Source organism: Canis aureus, chromosome 5, assembly GCF_053574225.1.
Source record: "Canis aureus isolate CA01 chromosome 5, VMU_Caureus_v.1.0, whole genome shotgun sequence".
Taxonomy (NCBI): domain Eukaryota; kingdom Metazoa; phylum Chordata; class Mammalia; order Carnivora; family Canidae; genus Canis; species Canis aureus.
In genome coordinates this window covers 79,055,774-79,069,153 of record NC_135615.1, presented here as the reverse complement: position 1 = coordinate 79,069,153, position 13,380 = coordinate 79,055,774, and the positions used below count along the sequence as shown (strand labels likewise).

Below are 13,380 nucleotides of genomic sequence, written 5' to 3'. Positions count from 1 at the left end.
CAGGGCCTCTTGGGCCTCATCAGGAGTGGAGGTTCAGTGGAGAATCTGTGGACACCCCCGCTGCTGTGCCCAGGACACAGCGCCCTCCTGCCCTGCCCCGGGGTCCCACCCGCCCCGAGCCCCAGCACTCACCGGGCCAGCACCCGCTCCTGGTCCACGACGGGGAGCAGCTCGTCGGTCAGCACCGCCACCTCCACACCCACACTGTCCCTTCTCACGCTTGTCACGGCCAGCAAGGGCTCAGGCGGAGGCTCCAACGCCACCGCGGCCTGGGCCACCACTTCGGGACCCTGGCCAGCCTCCTGAGTGCAGAGAGAAACCAAGGTGGAGGCAGAGAGGCCGGGCCCCCCGGACAGGAGCTCACGGCGCCTCCATCCCCGACGGCGGCATCCGGGCCCCTCGCAGCCTGGGACGGGTCACTTCTGCCTTGAAGGCACCCAGTTCTACAAAAATGCACCCAATCAGGTTCCCACTTCCACCATTTCCTCCAACACCCCAAAAGAGTTTCCGTCTTGCTCTCCTGCCCCTGGACCCAGGCTCCCACGGCAGCTACGGCAATTCTCTCCAAATAGAAACCACTCGCGGCCTTTTCCTGATCAGAACCCTTTCGTGGATTCCCAGTGCGTTTGCGGTAAAATCCAGCTTCTCCCGCGGCCTTCGGGCCCTCCCTGCCTCCCCCTGCCTCCCCTGCCCGCACCCCCTCCACCCTGCTGCTTCTCTGGCCTCGTTGGTCCATTGCTGAGAAAGTCCAGACCCTCCCAGCCCTGAGACTTTGGCCCGTGCCACCCCCGGCCTGATGCTCGGCCGCGGCCCCTTCTCCCTGCTTGGGGCCCATCTCAGTGTCACCTGACAGCCAGGCTGCCCCTGGCCACCCCATCTCCCATCTACTGAGAGCCTCGAGGGTGCCAGCTCCTACCCCGTGATCCAGTCCAGAGGCTGGCACGTAGTTCTCTCTCCACACATGTGGGTGGATTTAGAGCCCTTCTCCTGTTCCCTGTGGCCTGTTGTGCTTTCTTAAGCAGAAGAGAAGAGGAAGGGGCTCTCACAGGACCCCGGGGCTTCCCTGCCAGCACCTCGGGGACCCCAGCCCCTGCCCTGTTGCCCTCACCCTCAGCACACACCGGGCCTCCATGCTTTCAACAGGCTTCCAAGGCCAAGGAAAGTCTGAATATTGCTGAATAGTGGCCTCTCAATCACATCAATAACAAGAAGTAATAATAATGCTTTGCAACAGGCCAACTCGGATAAACTGGGGCCGTCGTCCCGTTTCGTGGAAGAGGACATGGAGGCCCCAAGTGTTACAGGAAGACCCAGGCTCCTGGGAACTCCTCCCTCGACCCGAGGGTCTGGCCCGGGGGAGGAACTCACAGTCTTGGGCAGGAGGCAGGCAGTTGTCTCAGCTTCAGACCCAGTGACATCAATACCAGGCCCCAGCAGATCGGTCAGGGAAGGGTGCTTGCGGGAGAGAGGCCGGGGCGGGGGAGGAAGAGGGACAGTGGGCCGGAATCATCCTCCGCTCCCTGTCCTCCCCCCCTTCAGTGCCCCAAGCCCCAGGACCACCACCTCCTCCTGCCTGTCACTGCTGAGGGGACCCATGGGGAGCAGGGGCGAGGAGAGGAGAGGACAGGGAAGAGAGAACTGAGAGAACCGGGGAGAAGTGTGCTCTGGGAGCGCCGCCTGCATGACCTCCCATAAATCATGCTCAGCACCCCCAGTTTGTAGAGAGGAACCAAAGGCCCAGAGAGGTGACTGCCCAAGGTCACACAACTATGTGAGGGTAGAGCTGGGGTTTAACCCTGGTCTGTGTGGTTCAAAGACCTGCGCTCTTTACACACACACATACACACAGGAAAGGAAGCAAAGCAGAGGGAAAAGAACAAAAGGGAGAGAAGCAGAAGAGAATTTAAAACATAAAAGTAGGTGGAGAGGGGAGAAGCAGCTGGATCTCTGGATGGTGCCTGGAAAGAAGCTGCCTTCCTTCCCGCAGACCCCAGCCTGCCAGGGCAAGAAGGCTGACCAAGGCCTCCTGGGCATCTCCAGGCCTGGAAGCTCGGTGTAACCATGGCAACTCAGCACAGCCCCCAGGTAGGTGTCCCTCCACTAGCAGAACAGGTGGCCACCTGGCAAAGCCTCCTATCTCCATCCCTCTCCCCTGCCGATTTACAGAGCATGAGAGAGCTGCTCTCTCCCGGACCCCTGAAGGCCAGTCCCCGTGAGCCTGCCACCACCAAGCCAGAGCCACTGCACAGACGGTGGGGCTGGTGCCAGAGCAGCGGAGGCTGGACGTCTGTGCATGCCCAGTGACCTGTGTGCCCCCAGCTGAGCTCTGCCTGCTGGATTTCTGGACATCAGTTACCTGCGAGGGGACCTTGGGTCCACCGGCCTGCAGCACCTCTGTCCCGGCCACTGTGGAGGAGAGCCTGGCCAGCTTGGCTTCCACCTCGGCAAATGGGTCGTGCAGGCTGGGGAACAGCTCCAGGGCCGACAGCCGGGGCTGCTGCTCCTCCTCCTCCTCCTCCTCCTCCTCCTGGGGGACAGGCCCCTCCTGCAGCGGCTCTGTGGCCTCCCCGTGGAGGCACCGGTCTGGGAAGTATCTGCCCTTGGCCTCCGCCTCGTCCCGAGGCCCGGGGAAGGCCTCGGACATGGAGGTCTCCTCGAACCCGGACAACTCATCAGACCCCAGAGACAGCTCAGACTTGGAGGTCTCCGCCTTGGGCAGCTCCTCGAACCCGGGAGAAACCTCAGTCTTGGAGACATCCTCGCCGGGCAGGGTGTGCGCCATGGAGTAGATCTCAGGCTTCACGGCCGTCTCATAGTGGAAGGCCGGGGAGTGCTCAGACCTGTTGGCAAACTCGGCCCTGGACATGCCCTGCGCCTTGAGGACCTCCGCCTTCAGGACAGCCTCTGCGAGTGGAGACTCCCTTTAGCTCCTCACGGAGTGGGATGAGCGACCCCCTGGGAGCCGGTCCCAAGTGCGCTGTCTCTAAGGGATGTGCTTAAGAGTCAGGGCCTCCCAGGCCCCCAAATACTGGCCTCCCATCTCCTCGATCAGAACTCAGACTCTGTCTCCTTCCTCCTCTTCCAGGAAGTCTTCCCTGACTGGCACCAGGAGCTCTCCATCCTCTGGCCTCCATAGCCATTAGTTGCTGGGCTCTTCCCACCCTGCCTTGGGTCTGCTCTTAATACATAAGGTGACTGCCCTGTGGGTCTTACTGCCTCCAAGGCCGAGAGCTCCTGATCAGCAAGGAGACAGCGGCACCCAGCTCAGGGCTCTCGTCCACAGGCTATGCTAGATCCGTGGGAGTTAAATGAACACTGTGGGGCAGCCCCGGTGGCTCAGCGGTTTAGCCCAGGGCATGATCCTGGAGACCCAGGATCGAGTCCCACATCAGGCTCCCTGCATGGAGCCTGCTTCTCCCTCTGCCTGTCTCTACCTCTCTCTCTCTCTCTGTGACTATCATAAATAAATAAAAAATTGAAAAAAAAAAAGATGGATTTTACAGTATTTATGTGAGTACCAGGAAGTCGGAGCTGCCTGGCAGCACAGGTGTTTGGATGATAATGGTAGGGAGGAACATTCCGGAATATACAAAACACAACGAAAACCTTCAGCTAGGTGAAAGTCCTTGCTAATAATTGAATCCTTATTTTGGGATGTGGTTGCTTTGGTAACAGGCGGTCTCAGAAAGGAGAGGAGACCAGAAGAGGCAGGAACTGGGGGAAGGAACTTACCTATGAAATATGGGAGATACATTGTGAGGCTAGCTCAGCCTCGGCTAGGGCCCAGCCTGCGGCCAAGGTTTCCCGGGTGCAATGCTGTGTGGATAAGAACACTGCCTGGGTTCCCATCCTGACTCGACTCTACCAGCTGTGTGACCATGGACAAGTTACTCACCCTCTCTGTGCCTCAGTTTCCTTACCTACCAAATGAGGATCATTGCGGTAGCTGCCTTGCGGGGCTGCCGTGAGGCGTAACTAGAACTGAGCCTGGCGTGCAGGAAGTGGTCTATAAACGTCCGTTAGTAATATGGGGAGGGGAGCCGGCCGGCCACCTCGTGACAGCCCGGGCCGGGCGCCCACCTGTCTCCTTGCGCAGGTTCTCCTCCAGCGTGGACACCTTCACGTCGTACGAGTTGCGCATGGCAGTGATGTCCTCCTCCAGCCGGGCCCGGGACTCCTGCTCCGCCTCATAGTCGGCCCTCAGCCGGGCCAGGCGCTCCTCGTACTCCTGGGAGGGGGTGGGGGGGCAGGGGGGACACGGGGGTTGGCAGCGTCACATCATTGGGTTCGCCTCCGCTGTCAATCAAACAACCCGGAAAATACCAAGAAGTCAAAAGAATAGAGTCAAAATTTCCTACACAACACGAGGACGATATTGGCCGGGTGAAGACCCTTCTGAACTTTACTTCTGCATTTTTTAAAATATTTTATTTATTTATTCATGAGACACAGAGAGAGAGAGAGAGAGAGAGAGAGAGAGAGAGGCAGAGACACAGGCAGAGGGAGAAGCAGGCTCCTTGCAGGGAGCCCGACGTGGGACTCGATCCTGGGTCTCCAGGACCAGGCCCTGGGCCGAAGGTGGCGCTAAACTGCTGAGCCACTGGGGCTGCCCTGCTCTGCATTTTTAAAAAGATTTCATTTATTTATTAGAGAGAGAGAGTGTAGGGGGAGGAGCAGAGGGAGAGGGAGAGAATCTCCAGCAGACTCCCTGCTGAGCGCAGAGCCCAGTGCGAGGCTCCATCCTACGCCCGACCTGAGCCACCCAGGCGCCCCTACTCTGCATTTTTTTTAAAGATTTTATTTATTCATTTGAGACAGAGAGAGACAGAGGGAGAGGGCACAAGCAGGGGGAGAAGGAGAGGCAGAGGGAGAGGCAGACTCCCTGCTCAGCCGGGAACCCGATGCGGGACTCGATCCCGGGACCCTGGGATCACGACCTGAGCCAAAGGCAGATGCTCAACGATCCGAGCCTCCCAGGTGCTCCCCTGCTCTGCATCTTTAATGGACTAATAATATATGACTTTCCACACAGCGATACATCACGAACACCTTTGCTCGTCAATAAACATGTTTTAACCAGATGATCCTCAACCTGTCGAGGACGAAATACATTTTTACTCCTCTGCTTCTCCTTCCATCTTTGCCGTCACCCCAGCGCTGGTCCCAATAGCCTCCCGGCCCGTCCGCCTCTTGCCCCTGCCCCCAACCTTCCCCACACGCACCCTCACTCCTGCCCGCTAGACCACGTCTCAGCGGCTTCCTATGTTCGAGAACAAAACCCAAGCCTCTCGACGCTACCCGAGTCCCCAGCAATCCGGACGGTCCACCCCGTAACTATACCTCATTTTTGCCAAATGGGGCACATGGGCCACTTGCTGCTCGCTGGACAGGCCCATGCCCCCCCACCCCCGCCTCAGGGCCCTTGTCCTCGCCCCCCAGCAGGCTCTCCCTCAGGCCTCCGCTCAGTGATACCTCCTGCAAGAGGCCCTCCCTGATCACCTCTCAGGAGACCCACCACCACTCTGCCGCTCCACTGCATGGATTGTGAGCTTCCTTCAGGCACACATGCACACATACACACACGCACACAGGCACACGCATACACACATGCACATGCTCACACACAGGCACATGCACACACGCATATACACACATGCATATGCTCACGCACATGCACATGGGCACATGCACACACACGCACATGCTCACACAGGCACATGTGCACACATGCATACACACATGCATATGCTTGCTCACACATGCATACATGCACACACATGCACATGCTCACACACAGGCACATGCACACATGCATACACATACAGGCACACGTACAGCAGTGCCAACTTCCAGTCCCAGTCGTAAATGTGAGGCCCCAAACCACAGGGGGCCTCTTAAGTGCCCCTGTGCCCCTCCTGGGTCCTTCCGCGCTCCCTCCCTCTGCAACCCTCCACCCCTCCCATTTCACCTGCCTCCCAGAGAACACTGAGCTGCCCTCACCTTCCCGGCCCTCACCTTCCCGACCACCCACAGGCCTGCCCGAAACCTCTTTGTCCTCCTGTGATAGGGGACAAGCCACATGAAGCTAAGCCACAGGCTCAGCGACTTTGCTCCCAACCCCCTTCTCCCTCCTGGAGCGCCGACTTCTCTCGGTGCTAGATCACCTCCAGCAGTTACACAACGTGCTCGGTCACCTCCAATACTCGAAAGAGAACAATTCTTCCGTGGCCCCCCGGCACCCCCTCCAGCTGCAGGGCCCAGCGCCAGCAGGTACTCAAGAAACGCTTGCAAACCCAGGCCTCCCTCCCACCTCCCCGAGTCCTGCTTGGTGCCAATTCTGTGGACTGGTGGTGAGAAGACCGCTCCCCCTGTCACGGCAGTGGGAAAGCTGCTGTTGCACCAATCCAGGGGCTCAGAGAGCTTCAGCAGCCTGCCTGAGGGCACGGAGCCCACCAGGGGCTGGACTTGCAGAAAGTAAAAGCTGGGTGGAATCTTCTGGTCCAAATCCCCCCTTTTCCCTGGTGCAGTCAGGAGACTGAAGCCCAGAGTCACATTTGCGGCTCACAGCTGAGCCCATCCCTGGCCCGGGCCCCTCATCGCTCCACACAGGGTCCACCCCCACCCCGAGTGCCCTGACTGGTTCTGGAGTGGAAAGGAAAGCACGGTCCCAGGCACATAGGTGCTCAGTAAATAGGAGAGTCCTAAGTGAAATGGGAAGGAAGGAAGGAGAGAGGGGAGACAGACACCTACACCTCTTCCTCCAGCTGTGGCTCCCAGAAGAAACACCAGGGCCCGAGGAAAGCCTTGGTGGCCACAGCAGGTGGTCGTGCTCGGACGGGGCGTCCACAGAGCTAAACCATGAAGACCAGGCCATGCCATCCCCGGGGCAGAAGGACCCACCAACCACTGGGTCCTTGGAGCAGCCAGGCCGGACCAGGTCTCCTCTCTGGTGACCAGGCCAGGGTCCCTGCTCATCCAACCAGGCTTCCTCCAGGGGGGAAGCTTCCATCCCAGCCCCTGGCCAACCCCCCAAGCCCTACTGTTTTGTGACTGTTGTCCACCTGTTGCTACCTGAATCCCGAACCCACTCTGAACCCCTAAGATATGATTTCTCTCATTCTGTGGGCTTGGGCCCAGCCATCCCTGAAGGTCCTCTCCCCGCACCTCTCCAGGAGCTAGGCCCAGGGCTCCAGAGATAACCTGACATCGGCCCCATCTGGGAGCCTCCAGGCAGACAGAGGAATGGCAAGGAGCAGCTGAACTCCCAGAACCTTCGCAGGGGCCAGGACGAAGTCCATCTGGGAGACCACACTGAGCCCCTCCCCAAACAGTAAAAGCCTCTGCCTGTCATGGGCAGCCCTTGGGGACGTTGGCCGATTTCTCCCAGCCCTCCAGCCCACAGGACTCAGTCTCCAGGCTTTACCCAGTCTGCCCCCCACAGCCTGGGCCCCAGGCCCCCACAGCCTCACCATGGCTCCCAGCCTCCCCACCCCTGCCTGCCACCCGTCCCCCTGCCAGGGGTCTCACCTCCCGAATCAGCTGCTTCTCGGCTTCTGTGTCAGACTGGAGCGCAGAGGGGGGCGCCAGCTTCTCCTCACTCTGGACAGGGTTTAGGGGGACCTGACTGGACAGCAGGGCTGAGAGAAGGACAGAAGTGAGGGCTGTGACCAAGGCGCACACATTCTGCAGGCACCAATCAGAAATCCATCAAGAAAACACTACAGGCTTATTCAAAACACATGTCACAGGATTGGATTTCTTTCAAGCACGTCTCTACATAAAATACTAATTTACTCAGTCATTCAACAAATATCTCTTGAGCACCTGCATGTTCTAGGCACTGAGGACCGAGCATTGCACAAAACAGACCAAACCCCACACCCATGTTGAGTTTTCAGTGGGAGGAAGAAGGCACACAAAATAAATAAGCGAGATGCTAACATGTTACAAGGGGATGCGTTCTAGTAAGAGAGCAGGGAGGGTGCTCAGGAGTAGAACCAAGGGGAAGGGTTGCAATGTAAACAGTTGTGTTCAGGGAGGACCTCTTAGATAAGGGAAGGCAGAGGCAGCAACCTGAAGGAAGTGGGAGAGAGAAGCAGGCAGGGATCTTGGGGAAGAGCTTTCCAGGCAGAAGGGAGCAGTGTGCAAAGGCCCTGTGGCAGGTGTGAGCCTGGATGGCCAGGAACAGCCGGGGAGCCAGTATGGCTGGAGCAGAGGGAGGGAGAGAGAGAATGGGTGCAGAGGAGCTCAGAGAGGAATGGGGTGGATCGTGGGGACGCTGGAAGCTGTGCTGAGGGCTTTGCCTTTGATTCAGACAAACCAGTCCTGAGGGTTTGCGCAGGGCCATCAGAGGACTCGCATTTGAACAGACCTCCCTGGGTGCTGTGTGGGGAACGTACTGAGGGAGACAAGGGCAGACACCCCAAAACCTGTTAGGGGGGTGATCTGCAGTAATTCAGGTAGGACCTGCTAGCAACTCAGGACAGCAGTGAACAGCTCCAGGTATGGGTTTGAGCAAAAACAAGAAACCAAGGGCCACCCCATGGTTGGGGACGTGGACACTGGGAAGGAGAGTGTAGCCATCGCCTCTGGAGGGACAAGCAGGTTGGGGGCGGTCAGGAGCTCAGTGTCAGACACGCTAGGTTGGTAAGGACTGCTACACAGCTGGATGTTCAAATCTGGAGTCCAGAAGATGCTGTGTAGCGACTGTTTTAAAATTTTTCTGTATTTTGTGATGTTTGATTTCATGGGGGACTGCTGGCCAGGGAGAGGCGGCCCCTCGGAGGGCCAGCTAAGTCCTAGAGAAAGAAACAAGCTCTTAGCCCACCTTTCACCTGCCAACCGAGCAATGCCGAGTCCACCCCGACCCCCGTCGCCCCCCCACCATCGAGCTCACACTCCAAGCCTTCCCGGACTGACCACACCCTACCGCCAGACAGACTTGGTGTTGGACTCCCTTCTGCCCTGCAGTGGCCACTTCTCTCTGGCCTACATGTACTTGATGGTCTGCTGGAGTGTCCTTCTCCCCCAGGAGACTGGATGCCCAGGAGGCAGAGCCTGGATCTGATCCATCTCCATATGCCGGTGTCCGTAGCAGGTCCACACGCAGGGGGCTTTGGATGGATGGATGGGTGGATGAGTGGAAGCACAGACAGAAAGATGGATGGCAGCATGGAGTGAACGAATAGATGGATGTATAGATGGCAGGACGGATGAGATGGGTAGATAGAATGCGTGAAGGGATGAGTGGATTAAATGGATAAATGGATAATGCATAAATAATGGAGTGGGTGGGAGGGTGAGTGTAGACAAAAGGGTAGGTAGATGAATGCATAAATGGGTAGGTGGGTAGATGGATAGAGGGGTGGATAGATGGATGGGTGGGTGGGTAAATGGATGGGTGGATGGGTGGGTGGATGGGTTGGTGGATGGATGGGTGAATAGGTGAGTAGATGTGTGGATGGATGGGTGGGTGGGTAGGTAGATGGTTGGATGGGCGAGTGGATGAGTGGATGGATGGGTGGATGGGTGAGCAGATGAACAGGCACGTAGAATGGATGGACAGAGGAAGGTGGGAAGGGAGGTGGAGGAGTGAATAGATGGACTCAGGCTCTTTTGAGTTCCCTTCCCCAAGGGATTTTCAAGTAAATAACACCTTGGAGCTTGCAAGGCCCCCACAAGGCCTGAGCTGCACGGATAGGTGGATTCCTACTTGCCAGCTGAAGCCAAACACCTGGGTGTGAGAGCTGCGATCACAAGGTGCCTAAGTGGGAGTGGGGGTGGGACGTGGGGGGTGAGTCACCCTGCTGCTCAGCGGCACAGCATCACGATGCTGCCACAGAGACGGCAGGCAGGTGGCTGGGACGGTGGATGCTCGGCCTGGAGGCGGGAAGCGCGCGCGCACACACACACACACACACACACACACACACACACACACACACACACACGGCTTCCTGAGCCCAGCAGGGAGCAGTACCATGTGGCCATCACCAAGCTGTGCTCCCAGGAGGAGAGGAGATGGGGCGGCGCCTCTGATCTCTCGGGTGGGCGGCCCGCGGCAGGAGGCCACGGGAGAGGGCCTTTCTCCCCAGGCCGGGCCCTCCCTGCCACCTCCAACCCCCGCTTCCCACCTGACAGGTTGCTGGGGCCCATCTGCTGGGCCAGGATGGCCTTCAGCTTCTTGATTTCCTCCTGGTACTCGCGCAGGAGGGCGTCCTTGGGGTCCTCGTTGATGCGTGGCTTGTTCTTGATGCTCTTGGCCCGGTTGGCGTAGCGCAGCGTGCTCAGCGTCTCGTCGTAGTTGTTGTCTGCGGGCGACAGGCAGGCCACCATCAGCGTCTTGGTGTTGCCGCCCAGCGAGTCCTGCAGCAGCCGCGTCAGCTTCGAGTCCCGGTAGGGGATGTGTTTGCAGCGCCCGTCCACCAGGGCCGAGATGACGTTGCCCAGGGCCGACAGCGACAGGTTGATCTTGGTGGCCTCCTTGAGCCGCTCCCCCGTGGCACCCGTCTTGGACTGCCGCTCGCTGCCCGCCAGGTCCACCAGGTTCAGCTTGCCCGCCCGGAGGTGGTCCTTGCCCCGCTCATCTGCAGAGGGACCGGCAGAGGGTGAGGGTCTTTGGGTGAGCCCCACGGGGGGCACCTAGTCACCAGGCGCTGGGCGCTCCCACCGCCGAGGGCCTCATTCCGCCACATAGGAGCCCCTGAGGGAGGTGCTATCCCCTGTCCCCATCTTACAGAAGAGGAAACTGAGGCTCAGGAAGGCATGTTACTTGCCCGAGGTCACGCTGCTGCTAAGTGGTGGACCCCAGGTCAGAACACAGGGCTGCCTGGCTCGGGGAGCCGGGGCTGGAAGGTCCAGACTATTCTCTGAGTGCAGCGGGATTTCTTTCAGTGATCACATTAGCTCCTCCAGATTTCCCGTGGGGCCAAGGCTGGGGGGAGGTGACTGGGTCCCCGGGGCCTTGTATCCTTCACTGCAAAAGAGACTTTGCAGGCTTTGGAGGCCCTGGGACCTGGTTCCCAGCCCAGCCCTGCCTCCTCCCCGCTGTGTGACCTCAGCAGAGCCATGCACCTCTCTGATCCTCAATTCTCACAACCACAGAAGGAGACTAACAGCAGCTCCCACTCGGGCTGGGTGCTGGGAGGAGTGCGCGGAGAGCAGTTTCACAGAGATGACCCGGGGCCCAGCACACAGCAGGGGTCCGTCCCCGAGAACAACCCCGGTCCTGCAGTGACCGAGGCCCTGGGGACGCGGCAAATGCTGGTGCGGAGGGTGACAGGAGTCGCGCACTGCTGGTAGCAGGGGCTCAGAGCACAGGCTTAGAAGGCAGATTTGGGGGGGCCCCATCTTGACTCCATGTCTTAGTAGCTATGAAACTTGGGGAAAATCGCTTGACTCAGTTCCCGACGAGATGGGAGGGGGGGCAGGCAGGCGGAGGGGCAGGGGCTTCCTCCTTGGTTTCCTGCTGCTTGAAACCACAACTGGCCCCGGAGTTGCCCTTGCGCGCAGCAACCTGTGCACCCGAGTCTGGCTGGTGCCCACGAGAGGCTCGGACACACGGGGGGCTTGATGTTTGGGGCTATCTTTTTTTTTTTTTTTTTTTAAACAGCAGGACTGAGGGACTTGGAATGGTGCTCCTGGCGAGCTCTCTGCAGAATGTACCAGAAAACTTACACAGGTTTGTACCCTTTGCCCCAGGACGGTCTACACCAGGAAATGCTCTCCGAGGAATCGGCTCTAAAAGCAGAAAAGGGGACGCCTGGGTGGCTCAGCGGTCGAGCCTCTGCCTTCGGGCTCAAGGTCATGGGATCGAGTCCCACATCGGGCTCCCCGCAGGGGGCCTGCTTCTCCCTCTGCCTGTGTCTCTGCCTCTCTCTGTGTCTCTCATGAATAAATACATAAAATCTTTTAAAAAATAAAATAAAGGCAGAAAAGGCTTTGTGCACCAAGATGTTCCTTGTGGCATTATTTACAACAGCCCGAAACTAGAAGGCACCTACTGCCCTCTAAGGATCAGCTGCCCACCAGCCGGCACCCGTGGTCACACAGACGCGGCAGGAAGGGTGCTCAGTGACGGCGGGAGGATGGAATGAGGGGGAGAAACTAAATACGCTGTAAGTGTTCGACTGTGTGTATAATTTTCATAGGACAAAAAGGACCAAAAAAACCTCAATACGCTCAAATGCTAATAGCAGTGTTTACAAGTAATTCTACCTACCTTTCTCCAATTCCTAAATATCTTAAACTTATTTTACAATGAAAATGATCAACATCTTTTAAGTTTGTTTACAGGGCACCCAGGGGGCTTAGTTGGTCAAGTGTCCGACTCTTGATTTCAGCTCAGGTTGTGATCTTAGGGTCGTGAGATCGAGCCCCATGCCGGGCTCCAGGCTCAGCAGGGAGCCTGCTTGAGATTCTCTCTCCCCCTCTGCCCCTCTCCCCCCAACTCACGCACTCTCTCTCTCAAAAAAAATAAAAATAAAAACTAAATTTGTTTAAAAGCCTGTCCCCACGCAGCCCGCCCCACCCTTCAAACCCTTCCTTCTGCAAAGACCAAGAGGCACCCCAAAAGGGACTCTGTCCTCCTCCCTCAAGGTCTGTCCTCACCTGCCCTGGTCCCTGCCCCCCACCCACAGCCTCAGGGCACCCCAGGGAGACTCAGACCCTGCAAGCACCAGGAGCTTGGCCTGGGCAGGGTCAGCACAGAGGCTGGGTGACATGGTAGGAGGTGCCCCGGCATTGACCTTGGGTCGGGGATCTCTCCAGAATTGTTTCTGGTTGGGCCCAGACTGCTTCCTGCTACCATGCTCTGGAGAGTTCTATCGTGATGGACCTGGCGGCAGCTGCAGCATTAGTAAAGAAAGCCCAGATGTCAGAGGGACCGAGTTCGAATCCCAGTTCCCCTGCTCATCAGTGGGACCCTGCACAAGCAAGTCACTGCAGAGCCTAGAGCCTCAGTTTCCCCATCTGTGACTTGGCGATTAGAATGCCTGCCTCTAGGACGGCCACGGGGTGTAAACGGAAGGCAGCCCGTGAAGTGCTCAGCACAGCCGCTACTGGCGGCCAGAAATACCAGCTGCTTCCCTTCCCCTTCCCTTCCTCGGGACTCTTCCAGAAAGGGAAGGGTGGGGAGCACTGCAGAGAAAGAGGAGAATCCTAAAGGCCTGGGCGGTACACGCTGGACGGAGCCCTGGGATCGAGGCCCAGCTCCGATGCTTTCTGGTTGCAGGACCTCGGTGTCCTCATCTGTAAGATGGGGGTGATGCTGGCCGCCACCTCCCGGGGCGCTGCAAGGAGGACGTGAGCTGCGGCACGTCAACTGCGGGGCACGTGGCAGGTGCTCAGTGGGAGCTGCCGGTACCACCGTCGGCGAGGCCA

The 13,380-nt window shown here is 58.4% G+C and overlaps 1 protein-coding gene across 10 annotated transcripts in view; it reads right to left on the bottom strand.

The window, feature by feature from the left end:
* KIF17 (kinesin family member 17) overlaps nt 1-13,380 on the bottom strand; it is a 43,888-nt gene that overhangs the window by 18,614 nt on the left and 11,894 nt on the right. For 9 of the 10 annotated variants that reach the window (XM_077899303.1, XM_077899306.1, XM_077899309.1 and 6 more), the window contains exons 5-10: nt 10,134-10,586; nt 7,528-7,637; nt 4,081-4,228; nt 2,357-2,904; nt 1,369-1,455; nt 133-302 (exon numbers count right to left, since the gene is read on the bottom strand). In XM_077899303.1, the coding sequence (XP_077755429.1) occupies nt 133-302; nt 1,369-1,455; nt 2,357-2,904; nt 4,081-4,228; nt 7,528-7,637; nt 10,134-10,586 (1,516 nt within the window). The remainder of the gene's footprint in view (nt 1-132; nt 303-1,368; nt 1,456-2,356; nt 2,905-4,080; nt 4,229-7,527; nt 7,638-10,133; nt 10,587-13,380) is intronic. The other variant, XM_077899308.1, reaches the window with a different exon arrangement.